Source organism: Callithrix jacchus, chromosome 9 (genome assembly GCF_049354715.1).
Source record: "Callithrix jacchus isolate 240 chromosome 9, calJac240_pri, whole genome shotgun sequence".
Lineage (NCBI taxonomy): Eukaryota > Metazoa > Chordata > Mammalia > Primates > Cebidae > Callithrix > Callithrix jacchus.
The window spans coordinates 100,488,111-100,510,585 of record NC_133510.1 but is presented as its reverse complement, the minus strand read 5'-3'; the positions used below and the strand labels follow the sequence as shown (position 1 = coordinate 100,510,585).

General features: G+C 39.6%; 1 protein-coding gene and 1 long non-coding RNA gene across 2 annotated transcripts in view; one reads left to right on the top strand and one right to left on the bottom strand.

Moving 5' to 3' along the window:
• The window catches only part of LOC118144466 (uncharacterized), a 210,879-nt gene that overhangs the window by 51,747 nt on the left and 136,657 nt on the right, over nucleotides 1–22,475 (bottom strand). The window contains exons 3-4 of the long non-coding RNA XR_008473938.2: nucleotides 8,048–8,131; nucleotides 7,390–7,543 (exon numbers count right to left, since the gene is read on the bottom strand). This is a non-coding gene — a long non-coding RNA (uncharacterized LOC118144466). The remainder of the gene's footprint in view (nucleotides 1–7,389; nucleotides 7,544–8,047; nucleotides 8,132–22,475) is intronic.
• On the top strand, nucleotides 588–1,593 carry LOC100386562 (F-box only protein 22-like). The gene is given in 2 exon segments (XM_009004408.5): nucleotides 588–938; nucleotides 973–1,593. Coding segments are annotated over 2 exon segments (900 nt in total). The 5' UTR covers nucleotides 588–624; the 3' UTR covers nucleotides 1,559–1,593.

Sequence of the window (22,475 nt, the reverse complement as noted above, 5' to 3'; positions counted from 1 at the left end):
TGCTCAAGGCTGTGGAAGGAACATGGCCCTGTCCACAACTTGATATCAGACTTTCAGCCTTCAGAATTCAGAGAGAATAGATTTCTCTTGTTCTAAGCCACCAATTTGTAGTGTTGCGTTACTGCATCCATGGGAAACATGCATAGCCTCCAATGACATGTCTGATCTTTCTATCACATTCATTTCTCCTTCTCTGAAATGTCTATGAATCCAGTCATTTCAGCACTGGGCAGACCTCAGACACCATGAAAATCAGCAGCAATACTTTAATATGGTTTTGAAAGATTTCTTTTTCTTAAACAAATTAAGTTTATTAAGATGAGGATGGATGTTCCAGCTTTGTATCAAATGAATGACAAAAATAAGTTTCCCGCTAGTCCCTGCAAGGAATCTGTGAATTAGAGAAAGATGTAGGCTCAGAAATATGGCGGTGCCGGGGCAGTGAGAGGCACAGAGAAAGAATTTATCTTCACTGCAGGAAGCCTCCTAGAAAGTTGCCCAGCACGGTGGCTCATTCATGCCTGTAATTGCAACATCTTGGGAGGCCCAGGCGGGAGGATCGCTTGAGCCCTGGAGTTTGAGACCAGCCTGAATGTTCGCATTTGACCACATACAGTTCTTTACATGGCTGATTCAGAAACTTTCATTAGTCTGGAAGAGTGTCGTGGCCATAAGAGAGCAAGGAAAAGAACTAGTATGGAAACAGCACTTGCCCTTGAGAAGCTATTCCCCAAACGATGACAGGTCCTTGGGATTGTGACCCCAGGAATTGTAGTGACTCCAATGGGATCAGGTAGCAATCGACCTCAGGAAATAGAAATTGGAGAATCTGGTTTTGCTTTATTATTCCCTCAAATTGAAGGAATAAAAATACAACCCTTTCATTTTATTAAGGATCCAAAGAATTTAGCATTAGAAAGACATCAACTCACTGAAGTAGTAACGAGTGTTTTAGAAGTTTTTAGAAGATGCAGGTCTTTTAGATAACCCTGAACTTCGTGTGGTCCTTGTCTTCGGTTATAATTGCTGTAAGGTGGGAGCCAATAATTTTCTGCAGCAAGTAGTCAGCACTTTCAGTGATATGAATATCATCTTGGCTGGAGGCCAGGTGGACAACCTGTCATCACTGACTTCTGAAAAGAACCCGCTGGATATTGATGCCACTGGTGTGGTTGGACTGTCATTTAGTGGACACCGAATCCAGAGTGCTACTGTGCTCCTCAGCGAGGACGTCAATGATGAGAAGACTGCTGAAGCTGCGATGCAGCGCCTCAAAGCGGCCAACATTCCAGAGCAGAACACCATTGGCTTCATGTTTGCATGTGTTGGCAGGGGCTTTCAGTATTACAGAGCCAAGGGGAATGTTGAGGCTGATGCATTTAGAAAGTATTTTCCTAGTGTGCCCTTATTTGGCTTCTTTGGAAATGGAGAAATTGGATGTGATCGGATAGTCACTGGGAACTTTATATTGAGGAAATGTAATGAGGTAAAAGATGATGATCTGTTTCATAGCTATACAACCATAATGGCACTCATACATCTAGGGTCATCTAAATAAAGACATCTTTAAAGTGGCTTTTATAAAATAAAAAAAAAAAAATAAGTTTCCCAACTTCAGACTTTCCTTCAAATTTACCAGTTGCCTCCTTTATTCGGTGTCCTGTGAAATTCAACACAGGAATAGATATGATAAGGCAGAAAATTAGCCCAATATAGCTTGTTGCAACATAAAGCATCTGCCTAGTCCAGGCCATCATTATTTTCTGCGTTGATTACAGATATAGCCTGTCTTGCTGTCTCTATTTCTCCAAACTCTAATCCAACGTTTCTTAAATGGTATCTTAAACTGTTTTTGTCCATGACACTGTAAGAAATACATCATGTAGCAGTGCACAAATATATAAAAATAGAGAGATCAATGCATGCTGCCTTTTAAAATTCTCTTTCATTCTCCGTCTTTCTCCCTCTTAAAGTATGGGCCATGACCCATCTGCTATACTTCACAGTCCAAAGCTGTCAGGCTGCATCCCATACCGATGCTGTGGCCACCTTTCTAAAAAATGCATCTCATTTTCTCCTGCCCTTAATTAAAATCCTCCCATAGCCCCCACCACCTTCATTCATTACAATAATACTTTTCCATTGAGAACTCATAGGACCACACTGAAAAAATAACTGAGGGTTAATATTTTAGAAATACATAATATTTTAAAAATACATAATTCATGTTTCGACAGAGCATAATATATATACATATATAAACAATATATACACATCCCCAAAGTTTTCAAACTTTGCATTACTCTCTCTTGCATTACTCTCTCAAGCAGCTGAACTCTCAGACCAGCTATCATATTCTCATGTGCTTAGCTATTTACTCAATTATTATTATTATTATTATTATTTTTTTTTTTTTTTGAAACGGAGTTTCGCTCGTTACCCAGGCTGGAGTGCAATGGCGCGATCTCGGCTCACCACAACTTCCGCCTCCTGGGTTCAGGCAATTCTCCTGCCTCAGCCTCCTGAGTAGCTGGGATTACAGGCATGCGCCACCGTGCCCAGCTAATTTTTTTTTTGTATTTTTAGTAGAGACGGGGTTTCACCTTGTTGACCAGGATGGTCTCGATCTCTTGACCTCGTGATCCACCCGCCTCAGCCTCCCAAAGTGCTGGGATTACAGGCGTGAGCCACCGCGCCCGGCCTACTCACTTATTTTTTAAGATTAAATCACTCAGTTCTTCCTTCTTTCTCCTCTCACCCCTTATGTATCCAGCCAATACTGAAGCTCTTTCAAAAAATGCATGATATTAGCTACTCAGTGCTAGGAATGTCAGGAGCCCTCATGGAACAGTCTAACTCAAAAATCCTTCCCAGACCCTCTTGTTTGTCCTCCTTGAATGGCCTAGGGAGATGATCTCTAATGACAGAGGATTTATCACCTGTTTCACATTCCTGCCTGTCTCTGACTGTGAGCTTTGAGGCCACTTATTTTCTCTGTCAATTCCTGATAAAGTCTCATATAGTTCATGTGTCTGTGTCTCCTTGCAGTTCTGTCATCTGTTTGCTTCACAGCCTCACTTCCAACACTGTTCCTGGCCAATAGTAAGACTTGAGGAAGAAATGAAAAAAAGAAAGTTGGAGGAAAAGGGGGGAAAAAGGATCTGAATAGGGTTAAAAAAAAAAAAACCTAGCTTCTATTATAATATGAAAGAACAAAAATTGGAAAGAAAATTGCAATGCCAGTGGGGAGAGATTTAAAAATAAAGAAGGCTGTGGAGGGGAGAAAAAACTTCCCAACTCTTTCAAATCTAGACTAGAGGTAAATCCAGAAAGAATTTCAATTTATATGAAGCAACAGACCATTCAAATCCCTACCCCACAATCCAAAGCCTTAACCAGGCACCATGAAATGCACTTTCTTTTTTCTGGAAGCCATGCTTATAAATTCACCCCTTCTCAGTCTTGTTCCATTGAAACAATTTCTGCCCCCACCTGCCAGAATCCTGTTGAAACTCAGCTGAAAGTAATTTTCAGAGTTTTAAAGTGCATAATGACATCATCAGCTCCCTGTGCCATGCTCTGATTCCAGGAAGGGCCACATTAGCACTTCAGGAAAGAGAAGATCCATGCTCTGCTTAAATCTTGCTGGTGTCATAAAGAATGCTTAATGTCTTATAATACAGACTTCTGTTTCACAAAAAAATTTTTCATTTATTTTGCACTGGAAAACTGCAAATGGATACCCCTAATCCTGCAGCTGGGGGAGTCACTTCAGAATAGGGAAATGGCCTTATTGACACCTAGTATGAGGGACCCAATTCAAGTGGTCCTTTGATGATAAGGAATAGTGATCTCTGCATTCTGCCAACAAGTCTATTAGTGAGTTAAAGGCAGAGGGGTTAATGAAACAGCACCTGACTCTATGGGCTTCTACTGTAAGTTACCTGAAAACACCACCATAAAGTATTGCCTCTCTTTTGCTTTTGCCTCTACATTAACAAGATACTGTTAATTTTGTGCCTGCCTTATAGTGGTGATTCTCATCAAAGACCAGTTTATCTTTCATATGAAAAAAAAAAAGCATGTCAGTAGACCATCCATCTGCCAGTATGGCCTACCAGATGATGTTCTCCATGGCTTTGGTTGGTAAATTCATTTTACTGTGCATAAATAGGAGATTCCAATGCCTTTAAAATGCTTAGGAGCAAATCTGGTCAAATTTAAGGTAAGAGACAAGGCCTTAAGGACGCTCATTTTGCCGAGGTACAAACCACTCTCTAGTTATCAGCAGAGCAAAAGGACAATTTTTAAGAAAAATTATGCAATGGATCCTGCCTGCCCAAATAAAAGAAAAACATCCATTTGTGTAAGTAAATGTAGATATGCCTTGTTAGGTGAAATGATGCTGGAGTTCACTTACCATTCCGGACTTGAAACATCTTAGTTCCTTCAAGGTCAAAGTGACCTCCCTTCAGTTAGATATTGGCTCAAATTGGCTCTCATCGGTTAGTATTTTTCTATCCAAGTTGCTTATTTCTGAATTTTACTTTCATTCTAAATTTTAGTCTCTTATCCTTAAAATATGACTCTCTTCCTGTACCTAATTTTTTTGTGTGTGTAACAGTCAGTAAAATAGTGAGAAATCACTGGGAGCAGGTGCTTTTCCCCCAATAAGAATCTGCTCCTTGCCCTTAGGAAATAGTGAAAGAGACATGAAACTCACTATGTGTGCTAGCAGTGAGAAATAATGTTGGTCCAAAACACAAAGATGACTGCAAATTAAGAGAGGAAAATATAAGAAATAGTACCACTTTAAAGGATTTGAATACAATAATACATAAAGAGGCTACATGAAACTATTCAAGGACTGATTCCTGGAAAAAGCAAGAATTGCTAAGTATGTATTAGTTTAGGGTATTTTGTGGGGGATGTGCAATTTCATCTCTTGGTATTTGTTTCCTTTACTTGTCAAATGCACATTAACATTATTTATCTTGACATTTATTCCCCTCCATTTGCAATCAGAAATATTAAATCCTAAAAGAAAAACAAAAAATGCCTTATTTTCCATCTGCTTTGTCTTTTCTATTTCCTATATTTGTATCATTTTAACTATTTAATCTTATGATCTATTAGTGCTACATATTCATATTTTAGTCTCAATATGTTATTCATTCACATTCAAACCTACTTCCGTCTTTCTAGAATTCACTTTATTTCTTTCCTTCACCGGGATCCTTCAGTTCATTCATCACCTCCTGTCCCGATCTCTGTAATTTGCCTGTGTTGGTCTTCTGACATTCCTTCTCAAAACACTATTGAAATCCTATTTAAAGCCTTGAATTTCAAATAATTTATTCCCCCACTCCATCAACCCCACTGATTACCAGTTCATCTCTTCCTCACATTTAAAAGGCTGATTCTCATTTCCCTACAAGCACTTTATAAAGCTTTAACTAACATTATCTATTTCTTCCACAAAATTACATGTATTTTCATCTCTTTGTGAAGTCTGTTTTCTAATTGGTTTCATTTATTTAGCTTATCTCTCCAATTTTCTTCTTTTATAGTTATTTTTCATAACTCTCCTTATTGTGCCACTTTTAATCATGGAAATGCACCTTGGTTTAAATGGCCTGAAGATAAATATTGAAAACGCATATGCGAATCGTCTAAACCTGATTACCTAACGGTTTGGGTGAGGATAAAAGGAACATGAAGATAAATTGTCACCAGCCAGATTTAAATACATAACAAGCCGTGGCATTTATACTCCCATATCCAACGCTTACAATTTCCTCTCACCACCTATCTTTCTCAAGGTTAGAAACAGGAAAGTAATCTCAGATGCATCTTTCTCCTTGGTCCAAATTTTCGTTTTCATTTGTAGAAGCCAGTCTCTTCACATATGGACCAGACCATTTACAAATCAGAAGTTGTTTTGAGCAAAGAAAAAGAAAGTTCAAGAACCACTTAATAGTTTCACCAATACCTTTTAACACTGTACAGTTTTCAAATCACTTCCATGATCATAGTCAATACTTTAATCCATTGATGCTCAATAAAAAGGGTAAATATAACAAGATCAAAAGCAAAAAAAAAATGTTGGTTAATAAAATTTTGAGCATAATTTATTAACATCACTTCTTAAAATCCTAAGCAATGTTTTTCTATAACTGAGAAGATCTCAATGAGTAATTTGCAACATGATTCTCTTCAGAATATGGTGCCATGATTAAGGTTGAAATCTTCCTAATTCTAAATCTGCCTTAGAGCAGGCAAAATGAAAGTACAGGAGTGTACAAAATGAAAGTACACTTTTTTCTTCATTTAAATAGTTGGCATATCTTTTTATTTCTTTGGAGGAAGAGACTCTCAAGAAGGATACATCATATTCACAGAAAACAGATATTCGTGCATCTGGTTCTGGGTTGTTTATAAAACAACAATCACATCCCTCCTTGCTTCTAAAGACGTTTCAGTCCAGCCTCTTAGGCCTCTTTATGTTAGTCTCTATTACACCATTTGCCCTTTCAAGGCTCAGAGAACCCCACTCAATCCAATGCTCAATTACACACATGCATTCTTTACCTGTGGGCTTCACTAGGATTTTACTAGTGGCCATTGCTGCATGAATGGAATAGAAAGATCACTGGGAATTTGCATAAACTGTATTAAAACCTGCATGCATTTGCCTAAATTATGAAATCTAATCAAATGCAGTTTTAAAATTGAAATCGAATTCTGGTTATCTCCTGGGATGCTATATTCCTAAAAGGGGTTATCAACTCAAATGACTGGGGAGAGGATACAGCAGATAACATAAAAGAGCAGAACAGACCCAAAACTAAGTGTAAAAAAATAAGAGGTGGAGACTGTAGTGGACAAGGACAGGGCCTTAGCAAAAATTACTGAGCCAACGAAAATACATCTCTGACTGACAGGCAGCTAGAGGGTACAGGTCTACAGCTCTTATTACTGTTGAGTAGAAATTGCCTCTGAACTCCTCCCACAAACACAATGACCCATTTATCCAAGGGTGGTTTTTATCACGCACCCACCCTTCCCTTATGCTAATCATCTATATCTACTACAAACACCTAAGGCACTTAAATTTCAGCCAATTTGGAAAAGCAAGTAGCTTTGACCCAAATTTGGGTGGGAGATAGAAACTAAGTGTTACACTGTAAAAAGGAACTCTTTTCTTCAGGCCAAGATTAATGGAATGGATTCTTCCATAGTAGCCATGTCTTCCAGGGAGAGGATTACAAGATAAAATACAGGACACTCTGTTACATTTGAATTTATGTGCTGTTGATAAGCAACACATAATTTGTTCGTATAAGTATGTCCCAAATATTGCATGGGTTATACTCATAGTAAACTTACCTTTGTTCATCTGAAATTCAAATTGAAGTAGGCATCCTGCATTTTTATTTGCTGAATCTGTCAACCTTGCCCAGGATCAGCACTTCCTTGGAGGATGCTTTCAGTTCCAGGTCTTCTTGTCTCACATGACAGTAATGGGTAGACAGTGGAGTCACTGGCAGAGTAGTGGAAGGGATTAATACCTGGACTCTAGAATAAACTCAACTGCTTGGGTTCAAAACCCAGCTTCACAACCTCATGAAAATGTGGTTAATTCTTACACATCTGTTAGTTTCCCAGTCTACAAAATCAGGATGATAGTAAACACTTTATTGTATGCAGCTAGTCCTAAGAAGAAATGGGACAACCCATATCTAAGCGTGAGGCACCATGTTTTGGCACACTGTAGAGACTCAGTAAATGCTACCATGTTTAAGCCAAAGGAACCTCCCTTTGTTGCCTTGTCTGGTACAGAAGGCAATCTACCTGCTAATTAGGATGGTTTTCTAGCAAACATTTAAAATTATCTTACTGATATGACAAATATTTATTTAGCATTTCTCATATGCCCCTTTGTTGGGGGAACATATAATTTAAAATTCAAATTCAGAAAAAAATATGGTTTTAAATTTAAATACAGGGTTTCAGAAATTCTTAAGAAAGGTTACATTAAACTCACAGGATAGACTGTCAATCTTCATTTGTTTCTCAGTCCTACTTGTTTTCTTTTTGTTTCTTTTATCTTCCAATCTCTCTTCTTTATCTTATCAGAAGGCAAATATAAGAGCAGCAGATAGTTACTTGTTTTACCCACAAGACAGAGCAGGATGCTTTATCCATGACAAATGATGTATTTGACCTCCAGACACCAACCTCCCAACACACACACATTCATCCACCTGTCCTACCTCTATGACCCACACCCCACCCTGAAACTGTGTGTGTCTTAGGGAATTATTGTTCTCCTCTTAACTTAATAATCTGGAAATGCAGACAGAGCAGTTAAGAACCTGCTCAAGGGTGCACACAGGAAGCCAGTTGAAGAGCTGAAATGAGACCAGCCCAGTTCTTGGCTCCCTGCCCAGTGCTCTGTCCAAGATACGATAGTGGAAATGTGGGTCTGCTGAATAGAGGCCCCGTGGTTGCTAGGGCACAGGATGAAGCCAAAGTTGGAAAACTCTTATGACGCTCCCCATGGCGATTAATCTGTTTGAAGGTCTGGGCTCTGAACCTTGGATTCCAGGTCTGCATTCCTTCATAAAACCTCCTGTTTTGAAAGCCACAGTCAATGACCCTGTGGGTTTAACTAGATGCATTCTTACAAAGCAGAGTCATAAAGGAGAGCTCCTAAGTGATTGGAATCTGCCAACATGCTGTCTTGTGCCCCTGGCTCCCAGTATGGGGGCCTGGGAGAAGAGAATCCCACGCCAAGTCAATTTTCACTGCTTGGGCTACCAGTGAGGAATGCTGGGCTTCCTTAGAGGCATGGCTGTCATTTTGGATGCTCTTCTTAATGAAGGCTTAGGCAATAATCTAAAAGGTCAGTGCTTGCTCACACTGTGGTGCTGGTGGCCACGCTTAAATCGCATATCCACGGTTGGTAGGGTAGGGTCTGTTTCAGGCATGATGAAACTCACATCTCTTTAACCTGATCAGATGAAATCTATATGCATTTTGCTTTTAAAAGCTTCAAAGTCTTTATCTAGTTCAGTGAACAAGCTAAAGGAAAGGTAAAGTCAAGTGCCACAGCATCCTAGAAAGGAATCTGTTACACTCCCCACCCCCACACCCTGCTCTCATTAACTGTTTTCATGAGAACTAGAGAAAAACAAGAACAAGTGATCACATGATTCTGGTTTAGAAAAGGAAAACGGTCTCCATCTTGTTTAAGGATCTTCAGAAAGGTATCTCCTAGAAAACTTCGCTATACTTTCCTAGGACATTCCTTTGGCTGAGACAGCCCCACTACTTAGAAGGACACTGGAACCACAACTGTATGATGATCAGCCCATCTATTTCAGATATCTGTGCTTAATTATGTATGACATAATTTGGAACTTTATGAAATAAAGCCCAACTAGTAGGCTCATGGTTTTTACCAGCCAAGTCTGTATTTTACTGTAGCCTGATAACATTTCAGTTTTCCTTTTGGAAACTGTGCTTCCTCCATTATTCTCAGTCTGTGTGGTTAAGATGAGGTTGATCCCTCTTCTGCAATAAGGCATATAACCTCAGCTTGGGTGATCACCATTTCCTTCCCTCTTGCCAAAATAATTGGCTCCATATTGTCCCTGAGACCCAGCTCAGGCCAACTAGAGTCAGCCCTAAAACTTTTCTAGATCCATGAGGAAGGTGGCACTTTCCTACTACTGGACTTGCAAGGCTGGAAGATCATATGTGTTCCACCCTAAAGGGAAAAGTAAGCCTGAGTAAAAATAAAGAAAGTGGGAGAGTATCTGATCTGAGCAATGTAGACATTGATTTATATTGATATTGCCCACACACTTAGAGCCAACTATAGAGCAAGTCAGTAATACCCCTGTTGTTTTCAGGAACAAGAGCCAAGGCACCTCGCCTTTTTGGTTAAGCCAACTTGGATTGGGTTTTCATTACTCGCACTGGAAAGACTGCTGATAATGGTGTAATAAAGGTTTTATTGAGATTTCCCAGGTTCAAACTATATAATGAGAATTACATGTACCAGGGACTACACATACTCATACATATAAGCAACTACAAAGGATGTGCATGGATTCTGTTACTAGTCTCTGCTTCCTTATCACTAACGTGTAGGAATAGCCACTACCTTTTCTCCCACCCCCTTAACCAAACAGCTAAGCAAAAATTTGTACTCACTCTATCCCTCTTCACTGTCTCCTGCATTGATATTGGCATAGGCAATTCTAACAGGTAGCTGTTTGTTTGCTTGTTTTAGAGGAGGAAGTTGGTTTTAGTTTTTGCTTTAGTTTTATGTGTGTGTGTGTGTGTGTGTGTGTGTGTGTGTGTGTGTGTTTGGCTTCTTATTAATGTATGTCAGGGATCAGAAGACTATAGCCCATTTCTTGTTGTTGTAAATAAAGTTTTATTGAAGCACAGCTACCCTGAACTTATAGATTGTTGATGTCTGCTTTAGTACTACCAGGGCAGAGTTGAGTATACAGAGGTACTCATTATATTTTGCTTCACTTTATTGCACTTTGCAGATACGGTGATTTTTTACAAATTGAAAGTTCGTAGTGATCCTGCACTGAGCAAGTCTATCAGCACCATATTTCCAACATTGTGCTTGCCTCATGTCTCTGTGCCACATTTTGATAATTCTTACAATGCTTCAAATTTTTCTTATTATATCTGTTATAGCAATCTGTGATCAATGACCTTTGATATCGTTATTGTAATTGCTTTGGAGTGCCATGAACCATGTCCATATAAGACAGCAAACTTAATCATAAATGCTATATGTGTCTGACTAGTCACCTGACCAGCTGTTCGCCCATGTCTCTCTCCCTTTCCTCAGACCTCCTTATTCCCTAAGACACACGATATTGAAACTAGGCCAAGTAATAACCCCTCAATGTCCTCTTAATGTTTAAGTAAAAGGAAGAATTTCACTTCTCTCATTTTAAATTAAAAGCCAAGATAGGCCAAAAGCTAAGTGTCTTGTGTCAAATAGGTAGTCAAGTTGTGAAGGCAAAGGAAAAGTATTTGAAACAAATTTAAAGTACTATTCCAGTGAATATATGAATAAGAAAGAGAAATGGCTTATTACTTACATGGAGAAAGTTTTTGTGGTCTAGATAGAAGATCAAAACTGCTACAATGTTCCCATAAGCCAAAGTCTAATCTAGGGCAAGGTCCTAACTCTCTTCAATTCTGTAAGGATGAAGAGGGGTGAGAAAGCTTTAGAAGAAATGTTGAAGCTAGCAGAGGTTGGTTCATGAGGTTAAAGGAAAGAAGCTGTCTCTATAACATAAAACTGCAAGGTGAAGCAGCACATGCTTATGTGGAAGCTGCAGCAAAGTATCTGGAATATCTAGTTAAGATCAGTGATGAATATGGCTATACTCACCAACAGATTTTTAACTGTTTTGAGACTAAAAATTGGAGGATGACACCATCTAGGACATTCATAGCTAGAGAAAAGTCAATGCTGGCTTCAAAGCATCAAAGAAAGGCTGATTCTTTTTCTTAGGGGCTTATGCAAGTGGTGATTTTTTTTTTTTAGACAGAGTTTTGCTCTTGTTACCCAGGCTGGAGTGCAATGGTGCGATCTCGGCTCACTGCAACCTCCGCCTCCTGTGTTCAGGAAATTCTCCTGCCTCAGCCTCCTGAGTAGCTGGGATTACAGGCACGTGCCACCATGCCCAGCTAATTTTTTGTATTTTGAGTAGAGACGGGGTTTCACCATGTTGACCAGGATGGTCTCGATCTCTTGACCTCGTGATCCACCCACCTTGGCCTCCCAAAGTGCTGGGATTACAGGCTTGAACCACCGCGCCTGGCCGCAAGTGGTGATTTTAAGTTAAGCCAATGCTCATTTGCCATTCTGAAAGTTCTAGAGCCTTTAAGAATTATGCTAATCAACTCTGTCTGCACTCTATAAGTGCAACAACAAAGCTGGGATGTTAGCACATATGTTAACACAATGGTTAACTGAATATTTTAAGCCAACTGTTGAGACCTACTGCTTGATTTAAAAGAAGATTTATTTCAAAATATTACTGCTCACTGACAATGTGCCTAATTACCTAAGAGCTCTGATGGAGATGTACAAACAGATTAATGTTTCCATGCCTGCTAATACAACATGCATTCTGTAGCCCATGGATGAAGGGGTGATTTTAACTTTCAAGTCATATTATTTAAGAAATATATTTTGTAAGGTTATAGTTTCAATAGACTGTGATTCTCCTGATGGATATGAGTGAAGCAAATTGAAAACCTTCTGGAAAATATTTGCTGTATTAGATGCCATTAATAACATTTGTGATTTATGGGAGGTAAAAATATCAACGTTAACATGAATCTGGAAAAAGTTGATTCCAACTATCATGGATTGTTTCAAGGGGTTCAAGACGTTTGTGGAGAGAGTAACTACAGATGTGATATAAATAGCAAGAGAACTAGAATTAGAAGTAGAGCCTGAAGATTTGACTGAATTTCTATGATCTCATGATAAAACTTGAATGGATGAGAAGTTGCTTCTTATAGATAAGCAAAGAAAGTAGTCTTGAGATGGAATCTCCTCCTGATGGAGATCTTAAATGACAATAAAAGGTTTAGAATATTAAATAAATGTGGCTGATAAAGCAACAGCAAGCTTTAAGAGGATCATCTCCAAGTTTGAAGGAAACTCTACAGAGAGTGAAATGCTATCAAACACCATTATAGGCAATAGAGAACTCTTTCATGAAAGACAAAGTAAATCAATGCAGAAAACATCATTGTGGTTTGATTTTATAAAATTGCCATAGTCACCCCAACATTCAGCAACCACCACTCGGATGAGTTAGCAGCCATCAGTATCAATGCAAGACCCTTGACCAGTGACAAGACTGTGACTCACCAAAGGCTCAGATGATTGTCAGCAATTTTTAGCAATAAAGTATTTTTAAATGAAGGTAGGTACCTTTTTAGACATAATGCTATTGCATACTTATTAGATTACAGTATAGTGTAAACATAACTTTTATACACATTGAGAGACAAAGAAAAATTTGTGACTCACCTTAATACAGTATTTACTTTATTGCTGTGCTCTGGATTGAACCTGCAGTATCTCTGAGGTATGCCTGCAATTGCAACTGAGATCATAGCACCTGCAAAGTCTAAAATATTTACAATCTATCCCTTTATAGAAAAAGTTTCTTGACCTCTGACCTTGATTATTAACCCGAAAATGACTGCAGCCCTCAGAACATTTGTTTTTGTGTGTGTGTTTACAGTGTCTTCATACCTTTATTTTCTTTAAGGTCAGTATTCATCTGCATGCTATGGTGATGAGAGGAGGAAGCTTAAACTTCTTTAGATAAGAAAAGTCACTGCCTACTTGGAATGGAAATGGAAGCCCTAAAAAAAGAATTTTCTTCTCATTTTTCTCACCACAATATGAAGAAACATAAATGCCATCTGTGCCTGAGAGTCTGTTGACAATATGGCACCATATTCTATACTATCCCCTATATCTCATAGGTGAAAGGCCTGGAAACTACATTTACAAGAAGCCCTTATCAATATGTTTCCAGGCTATATTGCGCCAATAAAAGGAACTCTTATGGTATGTAGAAGGTAGGTGAGAAACAAGGTGATATTAGTGATCTTCCAGAAGAGGCAGACAACTGTATGAGCTTTAGCAAGTGGATGAAAGGTTCTGCAGTGGTCTCTGAAAATCACCTAATTTGGTGTTCCAGGCAGTCATGACATCTGTGAACTTCAGAGGGAACATGAGAGCTAGCAGAGCCTTTTTCTGACTTTTCAGAATCCATCTGGTTCATCAATGGTTTTATATGCCTCCAGTCCTCTATTTTAAAGCCCTTCCTGCTAGAAATACCTAGAATGGTTTGTTTTCCTGTCTGAGCCTTGCTTAATATATGGTGATATTCTCTGGGTGACACAATTGAATATTCCCTTTGGACCCAGAAGCAATGGATAAATGTGCTGTGGTTTCTTAATATCCCTACCTGGTCCTACCTGGTAAGTCAGTATACCAATGTTCAAACTCATTAGGTGATTAATTCTAGTGATTTACCAATCAACTCTCTTTGGTGAGTATGTAACCAATAACTGCCCATTGTTGCCATTGCCATAGTTTTTCAGGCAGGAAGTGTGGTTTGTACAAGGACACAAAGGTAGTACTGAATGTTTGCAAGGAACAGAGGGTAGATTAGGGTCACTGAGGCCTGAATCCTGGGAGGACTGTAGAGGATAATGATAGTGGAGAATCTTTTATGCTACATCAACGTATTTAGAATTAATATGACTGCCTGTTTCCTCAGCCTCCTGGAAAGACATGAGGTAAGTAAATTAATGCACAAGCCAATTGGCATTTGTCATATTTTCAGGAAAGTGCAAAGTGACCTCAAACTACAGATCGCGGGAATGGTGAGCTGTGTGCAGAGCCTTTGCATACAGCAGTGACAAAAGCAAAAGGTCTTCACTGATTTCAGGAAATGGAATCTAGCACAGCTGCAGCCACAGCTGGTTGAATGACCTTGGCTGAATCATCCCTAACAAGGCCTTAGTCCTTTTCTCCACAAAATGAACTGGGCAACATCAAAGGGTTTTTTTTGTTTGTTGGGTTTTTTTTTTTGTTTTTTTGTTTTTTTTTTGGAGTCTGTTATTCTATTATCTATAGTTTAGAATGAATTGACTCAATGGAGAGTCTCAGGAGCCAAGGGCCAATTAAAGCAACAGAAGCAGAAATCTCATCCAAAGCACAAAGTTCTTTCTACCCCTTGATACATTACCATAGACTCAGACTCACTCACTAGACACCAGCAAGAGACCAAGGAACCCATCGAGATAACTCCTCCTCTTTCCCTTTTATCCTGCTGTTAGGTCTACCACAAATCTCTTTCTCTTTTGTTCCTTTTCCCTTTTTTCTCTTTCCCACTCTCTCTCTCTCTCTCTCTCTCTTTCCTACTGTCCTTCCTTCATGTACACAGGGAGATCTGGCTATGGGTGGAAGGGGAGAAAGCCCAGCACACAGAGGAATTACTGAAAAGAAAACAGCCTTCATCCTTCTATGAGCCTCTGGTTTCTTTCTGCCAGGTGTACACAGACACTACTGTCACTGTCAATTCAGCTTTTCTGTAGAGAAGAGGAAGAGAGGGACAAGAAGAAGGATGGTAAGGATGCTGATATGCTCTGTTCAGAAAATTTTAAAATACATCTGGAACAGAATCTGTTGGAATTAGGGACATCCCCTATAAAGGACTCACATTCTGATATACTTTCCAAACTGTGACTTTTATAAAAAATCAAGCCATGTAAGAGGGTTTCTCATTTTCTAGCCATTTATAATTGATTTACACTAAGCATTATTTACACTCCTTTTCTGGAGTGAGGTGTCAAACTAAAAACCTTTATGTATTTGAGAATTTAAGCAGCCAAGGAATTACCAGCAGAGATTTAACATTTGATTCCAAATCCTTCCTTCACAAAGGCAAACTAAGCTTTGGTGTTTTAAGTCAGCCAAGTCCTTTTAATTAAGAGGGGGGAAAAAAAGTCTTGTGCTTTATCCATTCCCAATCCTGCATTTCTCTGTACAATTTATTCATTTATTTACAAACATTATTAATGACCATGTGTTCTGCTCTGCTTGGGAAGGCTGCGTGGCTGTCATCTGTTTCGCGTCTCTCTAGAATTCACTGTTTTGATAAAAGGGTATTCTACATTTATAAGCATCAAAAGGGACTTCAGCAAGGACTTGAAATTAGACTTGCCAGCTGTGTGCTCCGGGCAATAGAAACTCATAGGCCTGTCTCACTGTCCCCTGACTCTGACTGTCCTTGCCTAAGCCAGACAAAGAATTTCAATATCTCAATCTCTTGCTTTTTAAACATTTGGAAAGCAGCCCTTGTGATATCCATATCAGCCAAGGTTTCTAAGTGGAATCCATAGTTAAGTCAAGAAAGGAAGGAATATTTGCAATTAAGAAGAGGCTAACAGATTATTTCTGGAGGGAATACTACGTTGTAGATCAGGAAAATGTACCACATTATCACCCTGACTACCACACTGCTATGTGCCAGGGATTTCATACATGTTAACTCATCTGAGCGAAATTTCAGAAGCAGGTACATATACCTATTTAACAGATGAGGAGAACTGGCTTCATAGAAATGAATGACTTTGCCCAAGGACATATAGCTACTAAGAAGCTGACTCAGAATTAGAAGTCAGATGCGAGACTAAAACTTGCCTATACTAAGGCTTTGCGCAAATTAGACAAATGTGGCCAAGTGTACATGGCTTGGTGCACACACTGTCTGTGTACTAATTTAAACCAAGTGTCCCGTTCCTGCAGGGAGATGCTGCCCTAGTCCAAAGTGCATGGCTGGGTACCTGGTACACTGACTCTTAAGCGGTGCCCACCACTCCTCAGAATAGTGCCTTTGTGAAGGGTGCAGCCTGAAAAATTCTTCCCGGCAGGCCAGATGTGTCTAACCTCAGTACAACAGCTAATGCTATGTGTCTACTTAGCAGGGCCACTATCTTAGTGAGCCTGGGCCAGCATAACAAAATACCACAGACTGAGTGGCTTAAACAACAGAAATTTATTTCTCACAGTTCTACAGGTTGGGAAAGCCAAGGTCAGAGTCCTCCCATGCTTACCTCTGGTGAGGGCTCTCATCCTGGCTTGCAGACAGCTGCCTTCTCATTGTGTCCTCATATGGTGAGGTGAGGAAGGACAGCTCTTGTCACTTCAGTCTTCTTATATGGACACTAATTCCATCATGGGGCCTTATCTCATGACTGTATCTAAACCTGATTATTTCCCAAAGGCCCTACCTCCAAATACCAATACCTTGGGAGTTAGAATTTTCACATACGAATTTTGAGGGGGACACATACATTCAGTTCCTAACAGCCACAGTGCACAGATATTCTATCAAACATTCTTCTAGTTTTTTATGGGTTTTTTGGGGGTAGGGGGTACATATAAATCAGTGGACTTTTAGTAAAGCAGATTATCCTGCATAATGGGGGAGGTGGTCAGTCCTCCAGTGAGTTCAAGGCCTGAATAAAGAAAGACTGACCTCCCCAAGCAAGAAGGAATTCTGCCAGTAGGTGGCTTCTGGGCTCAACCTGCAACTCTTTCCTGCATCTCTAGCCTGCCCGTCTACCCCAGATTTTGGACTTACCAAGTCTCCACAATCAAATAAACCAATTAAAAAAAAACTCTCTCTCTCTCTGTCTCTCCACACACACACACACACACACACCACCACCACCACCACCACCACCAATCCTGTTGCTTCTGTTTCTCTGAAGAACCCTGACAAATACATCTAGAATCTAGGCTCTTCTTATAACTTCAAAGTATTTCTTGACAGCCGTATGAGATGACCAGAGTGCAAAGAACAAAATGTTTAGCTGGTTGAAACATTTTACTGAAAGACGACCAATTAATAAAACGATATCAGTGCAGAAGGAAGTCTTCATGACATGCTTCAGGGCTCCATACTTGGTCCTGTCCTAGTCAACACTTTTGTCAGTGACTTATAATGTAGTATCATGCAAATCCAATTTGGGGATGAAATGAAGCCAGGAGAGATAACTAACATGACAGATGACAGGGATCAAGATTTTGACAGGTTAGGTTACTGTGCTGAAACTAACAAGAAGGATAATGGTAAAGCCCTACATTTTAGATTTTAAAAAATCAATAGGTATAGCACAGCTCTAGCTATATTTTAAAGGATGAAGTTGAATTTTGTTCTTCTCAAGTTCAAAATGAGTTAAAAATGTTACATAGCTCATTAAAAAATGTTTATAGCATTAAAAACAAAAGATGAAAATATTATTGCATCCCAGGTGTCAGTCCTTCTGTAATGTGCTTAGGTCTAAAAAGCATCAGAAATATCACTACCAATTCTAAAAGGGACATGGTACAATAAAGCACTGAAGATTATATGGTTTGGCTGTGTCCTCACCCAAATCTCATCTTAAACTGTAGCTCCCATAATTCCTACATGTCATGGGAGGGACCTGGTGGGAAGTAATTGAATTATGGGGGTGGGTCTTTCCCATGCTGTTCTCATGACAGTGAGTAAGTCTCACCAGATCTGACAGTTTTATAAATGGAAATTCCCTTGCACAAGCTCTCTCTTTGCCTACTGCCATGTAAGACATCCCTTTGCTCTTCCTTCTTCTTTCACCATGATTGTGAGGCCTCCCAAGCCATGTAGAATGGTGAGTCAATAAAATCTTTTTCCTTCATAAATTACCCAGTCTTGGGTATGACTTTATTAGCAGCATGAGAACAGACTAAGGAAGATATTAGACATGTTTAGAAATTGTTTTAAATGAAGAGCAATGTGAGGAACTGAGGATTGATAAAATAGAGGAGAAAATATCTGAAGGAAGATGAAGAGGAATCTTAATCTTCAAGTATTAAGAGAAAGAAGAATCAATGTTTTTTGCACACTTCCAAACAGTAGAACTAAAATACCAATAGAGAAATTTCAGGTCAAGATAAGGAAAGGCTTTCTAAACACTGGACATAGCTAATAAAAAGCCTGGTATATTCTATAAAAAGGGGAGGTTCTCCTGGCTGAAGTATCCAAGTCAGACTATATGATCATGTCATCCTGTGTCTTTCTAAAATGGACAGACCATATCAATAGCATCCCCCCTTTCCCTCTGTTTTATAAAACTAACAAAAGGGATAGGAAGTTAATTTGGTACAACGTGTTCCTGGTGAGCCCTTGCTGATCTCAGAAATCAAGTACTTCTTTTCTAAGGGATCACAATTTGGTTAAGAATTTTCCTAGGGCATTGAGGTGAATTTTACCAGTTATTATTTTGGAGTTAAATATTTGTGTTTTTAAAGTATTATTTCCCAATCATCATAAGCATGAATAAGTATCACTATTATTTTCACCATCATTTTTATTACTATGCTAGTCATTCTGATGGTTTAAATACTTAATCTCATTTAAATTTTGCAACAACTTTTTTTTTTTTAAAGCCAGTCAAATTTAGCAGTGGGTAAATTTTGCAACAACTATCTGATGCTCAGAGGCCTTGGGTTAGTCTCTAATCCCCAGGATACTGGTTTGCAAAAATGCAAAGCTAAGATTTAAATCCAAGTCCATCTGATTTCATAGTCCCTGCTCTGAACTGCCATATTCTGCCTAACCCCACAAATGTCAAATTTATCCTTATTCTCCACTGTGCTTTCTTAACATTGTTACCTACAGGGTCTTTCTGCCTCTGCTCTGTATACCCTATAAGATCCAGCTCTGAAATAAAGTCTGCTCACCCTGATTAGCTCAGCCTCCAATGACCTTTTCTATCTGTATTAGATATTTTTAGTTTCTGTTACAAGTAACAGAAACTCAAATTGAGCTAGTTTATGCAAAAACAGAGAAGGTATTAGCATAGAAGAACAAATAGCGAAAAGAAAAGGGTAAATCCAGTCTTAGACTATAAAAGGAACTGGAGACCAGAGCCCACAAACTTGCCCTCATCTTGACCTCTGTGTATCTCTGCTTCCTTCTCCCCATCTGGCCTTCCCCACCAGGCTGGCTGCCCCAGTAAGTTTGGATCCTTAGTTTCAATCCCAGAGCACAAGGTTTTGTTTTGTTTTTAAAGTACCTATATTGAGATATAGGGAGCTTAAAATTCACCCATTATAAATGTACATTTCAGTGAGCGTTGACAAATTTATACCTCCATGCATAGCCACTACTGCAACCTTAATATAGAATGTTTCTTTCATCCTAGCTCAAGTTAAAACACACACACACACACACACATACACACACGAAAGACTAGTAAGCTTTGGGCCAATACTTTCTCTGTGAACCAATCAGAAGGAAGTTGAGAACCAAGATGGATGGTCTCCACTAAAATCAAGTGGTTGGTATGAATGAAAGGCAAAGGAGTGTAGTCTGCGGCTCAGCCACAGCCTCTGGGGAAATCATTATGAGTCTGGGGGGATTGTAGGGGTATGCCACATGAGTCTTGGTCCAATCAGGAGACAAAAATTATATAGTGATTGTAACAGGAAATTTTTAACAAAAGGAAGTATTAACTGTAGCAGAGGATTGTAGTAAGAAGGGATGGGCTAATAAGAAGTAGAGAGCTCCAGGCTGGACACTGTTACTCACGCCTATAATCCCAGCATTTTGGGAGGCTGAGGCGGGCAGATCACCTGAGGTCAGGCATTTGAGACCAACCTGACCAACATTGTAAAACCCCATCTCCACTAAATACAAAAAGTTAGCTGGGCGTGCATGCCTGCAATCCCAACTACTTGGGAGGCTAAGGCAGGAGAATCGCTTGAATCTGGAAGGTGGAGGTTGCAGTGAGCCAAGATTGCACCATTGCACTCCAGCCTGGGAAATAGAGCAAGACTCTGTCAAAAAACAAAGCAAACAAAAAAGCTATAGACCCTTCAGAGTGTGACTCTTTATTAATGGGGTGAGGTAACTTAATTACTTATCACACATGCAGATGTGTAAAGAAAATATAGCCCCATTTACTTATTTATTTATTTTTTGATATATCATCCTTCCTCTGAGCTCCCTCTTGCTAGGTAGAAACCTTAATCAAACAGGTAAAGCTAATGCAATAAAATGATTTAAGCAGTCCCTTTCAATAAACACCAGGTTTTAGTATTTCAGCTTTTCAACTATGTCATGCTCCTTCAAAGGGGTGACTGGATATGGAGAGCTGAGAGAGGGAGTATTTTACATGAATTGTCCTGGATACACACTGTGTCCCCAGGATGGATCCCTCTTGGTCGTTGCAGAGTGTCTGGACAAGCTGCATTCTGCTTCCTGGACCACTGGCAGTATTTGACATGATTGATGACCCTCTCATCCTTCGAGCACTTCCCTCAGGCGGCATCTGGCCATTCTTCGCAGTTCTCCTCACTTGCCTACCCTCCCCAGTCTCTTTGGATGGTTGCTGCTAATCTCACTTGCTCCCTAGCTGGTCTTACCAGCTTCATGGCTTTAAATGACATCTACATGCAGTCACTCTCAAACTTGTATCTGAATACCAGACCTCACCTCTGAATTCCAGACACATTTGTTCAATACCCTACCTGACAATTTTAATTAGATGACTAAGAGTCATCTCAGACTCAACACGTCTAATCCTAAATTCTTGATTTCCAACCCCCAGCCCCCGACAATGTGTCCTTCCTATATCCTTGCCATAGCATTTTTATCTTTCATTCCAGGAGGCCAGGCCATAAACCTTGATATCATTCTCAACCCCTTTCTTTCTCTCTCATCCCACTTCTACTGGTAAGTAAATCCTATTGGCTCTGCCTTCGAATGTGTTGAGAACCTGACTGATTCTTATCTGCTCTTCTGCCTTGTCCAAACCCCCATCCTTTCTTATCTGGATTAATCAAAGGCTCATAATTGGCCTTCCTGCCTTTCCCCTTGCCCTTCAGTCTATTTACAAATTTTAAAAATTGCAAATAATGTAATTTCCGATGTTCATGCCTCTGCTCAAATGCTCCAGTGCCATTCTATCTTACTTAAAGTAAAAGTCTTTAAGTCCTTATCATTGCTGGTCCCCTACAACCTCTCTGATCTCCTATCACTTTCTTCATGTGGATTCAGGTCACACTGATCTCCCAACTCTTCTACAAAGATGGCAAGCAAACTTCTACCCCAGGGACTTTGCACTTGCTGCTTTCACCCTTGAGGTAAGACAGCTTCCTAACATAGCTTAGGAAACACCCCTTTACGTTTTTTAGGTCTTTGCTTAAGTATCACCTCGTGTATGAGTTCTTCCCAGACCATTCTATATATCATACTAATCCTTCTACTCTGATACTCTCTTTTACCTTCCCTTGCTGAATTTTTTTCTATAGTATCTATTATCATCTGACATATTTCCTATTTACTTATTTGTTTGTCGTTCCTCTCTCCCTCGTTGGGACCTTTTGGGTTATTTTTTGCTTTTTTTGTTATCTTTTGAGATAGAGTTTTGCTCTTGTCGCCCAGGCTGGAGTGCAATGGCCGGATCTTGGCTCACTGCAACCTCCACCTCCCAGGTTCAAGTGATTCTCCTCCCTTTCAAGTTGCTGGGATTACAGGTGTGCACCATCATGCCCGACTAATTTTTATATTTTTAGTAGAGATGGGGGTTTCACCATGTTGGCCAGGCTGATCTCGAACTCCTGACTTCAGGTGATCCACCTGCCTTGGCTTCCCAAAGTGATGCAATTACAGGTATGAGCCATCACGCCTGGCCAGGACTTTTCGAATATCTATTTTGGTAACTACTGTATCTTCTGAACCAAGAGCACTGTTTAGCACATAGTAGCTGCTCAAGAAATAGTTACTGAATGAATGAGTGAATGGATAAGTGACCCCTGAGAACCGTCTGATCCTTAGCTCTTAAACATCATGTTA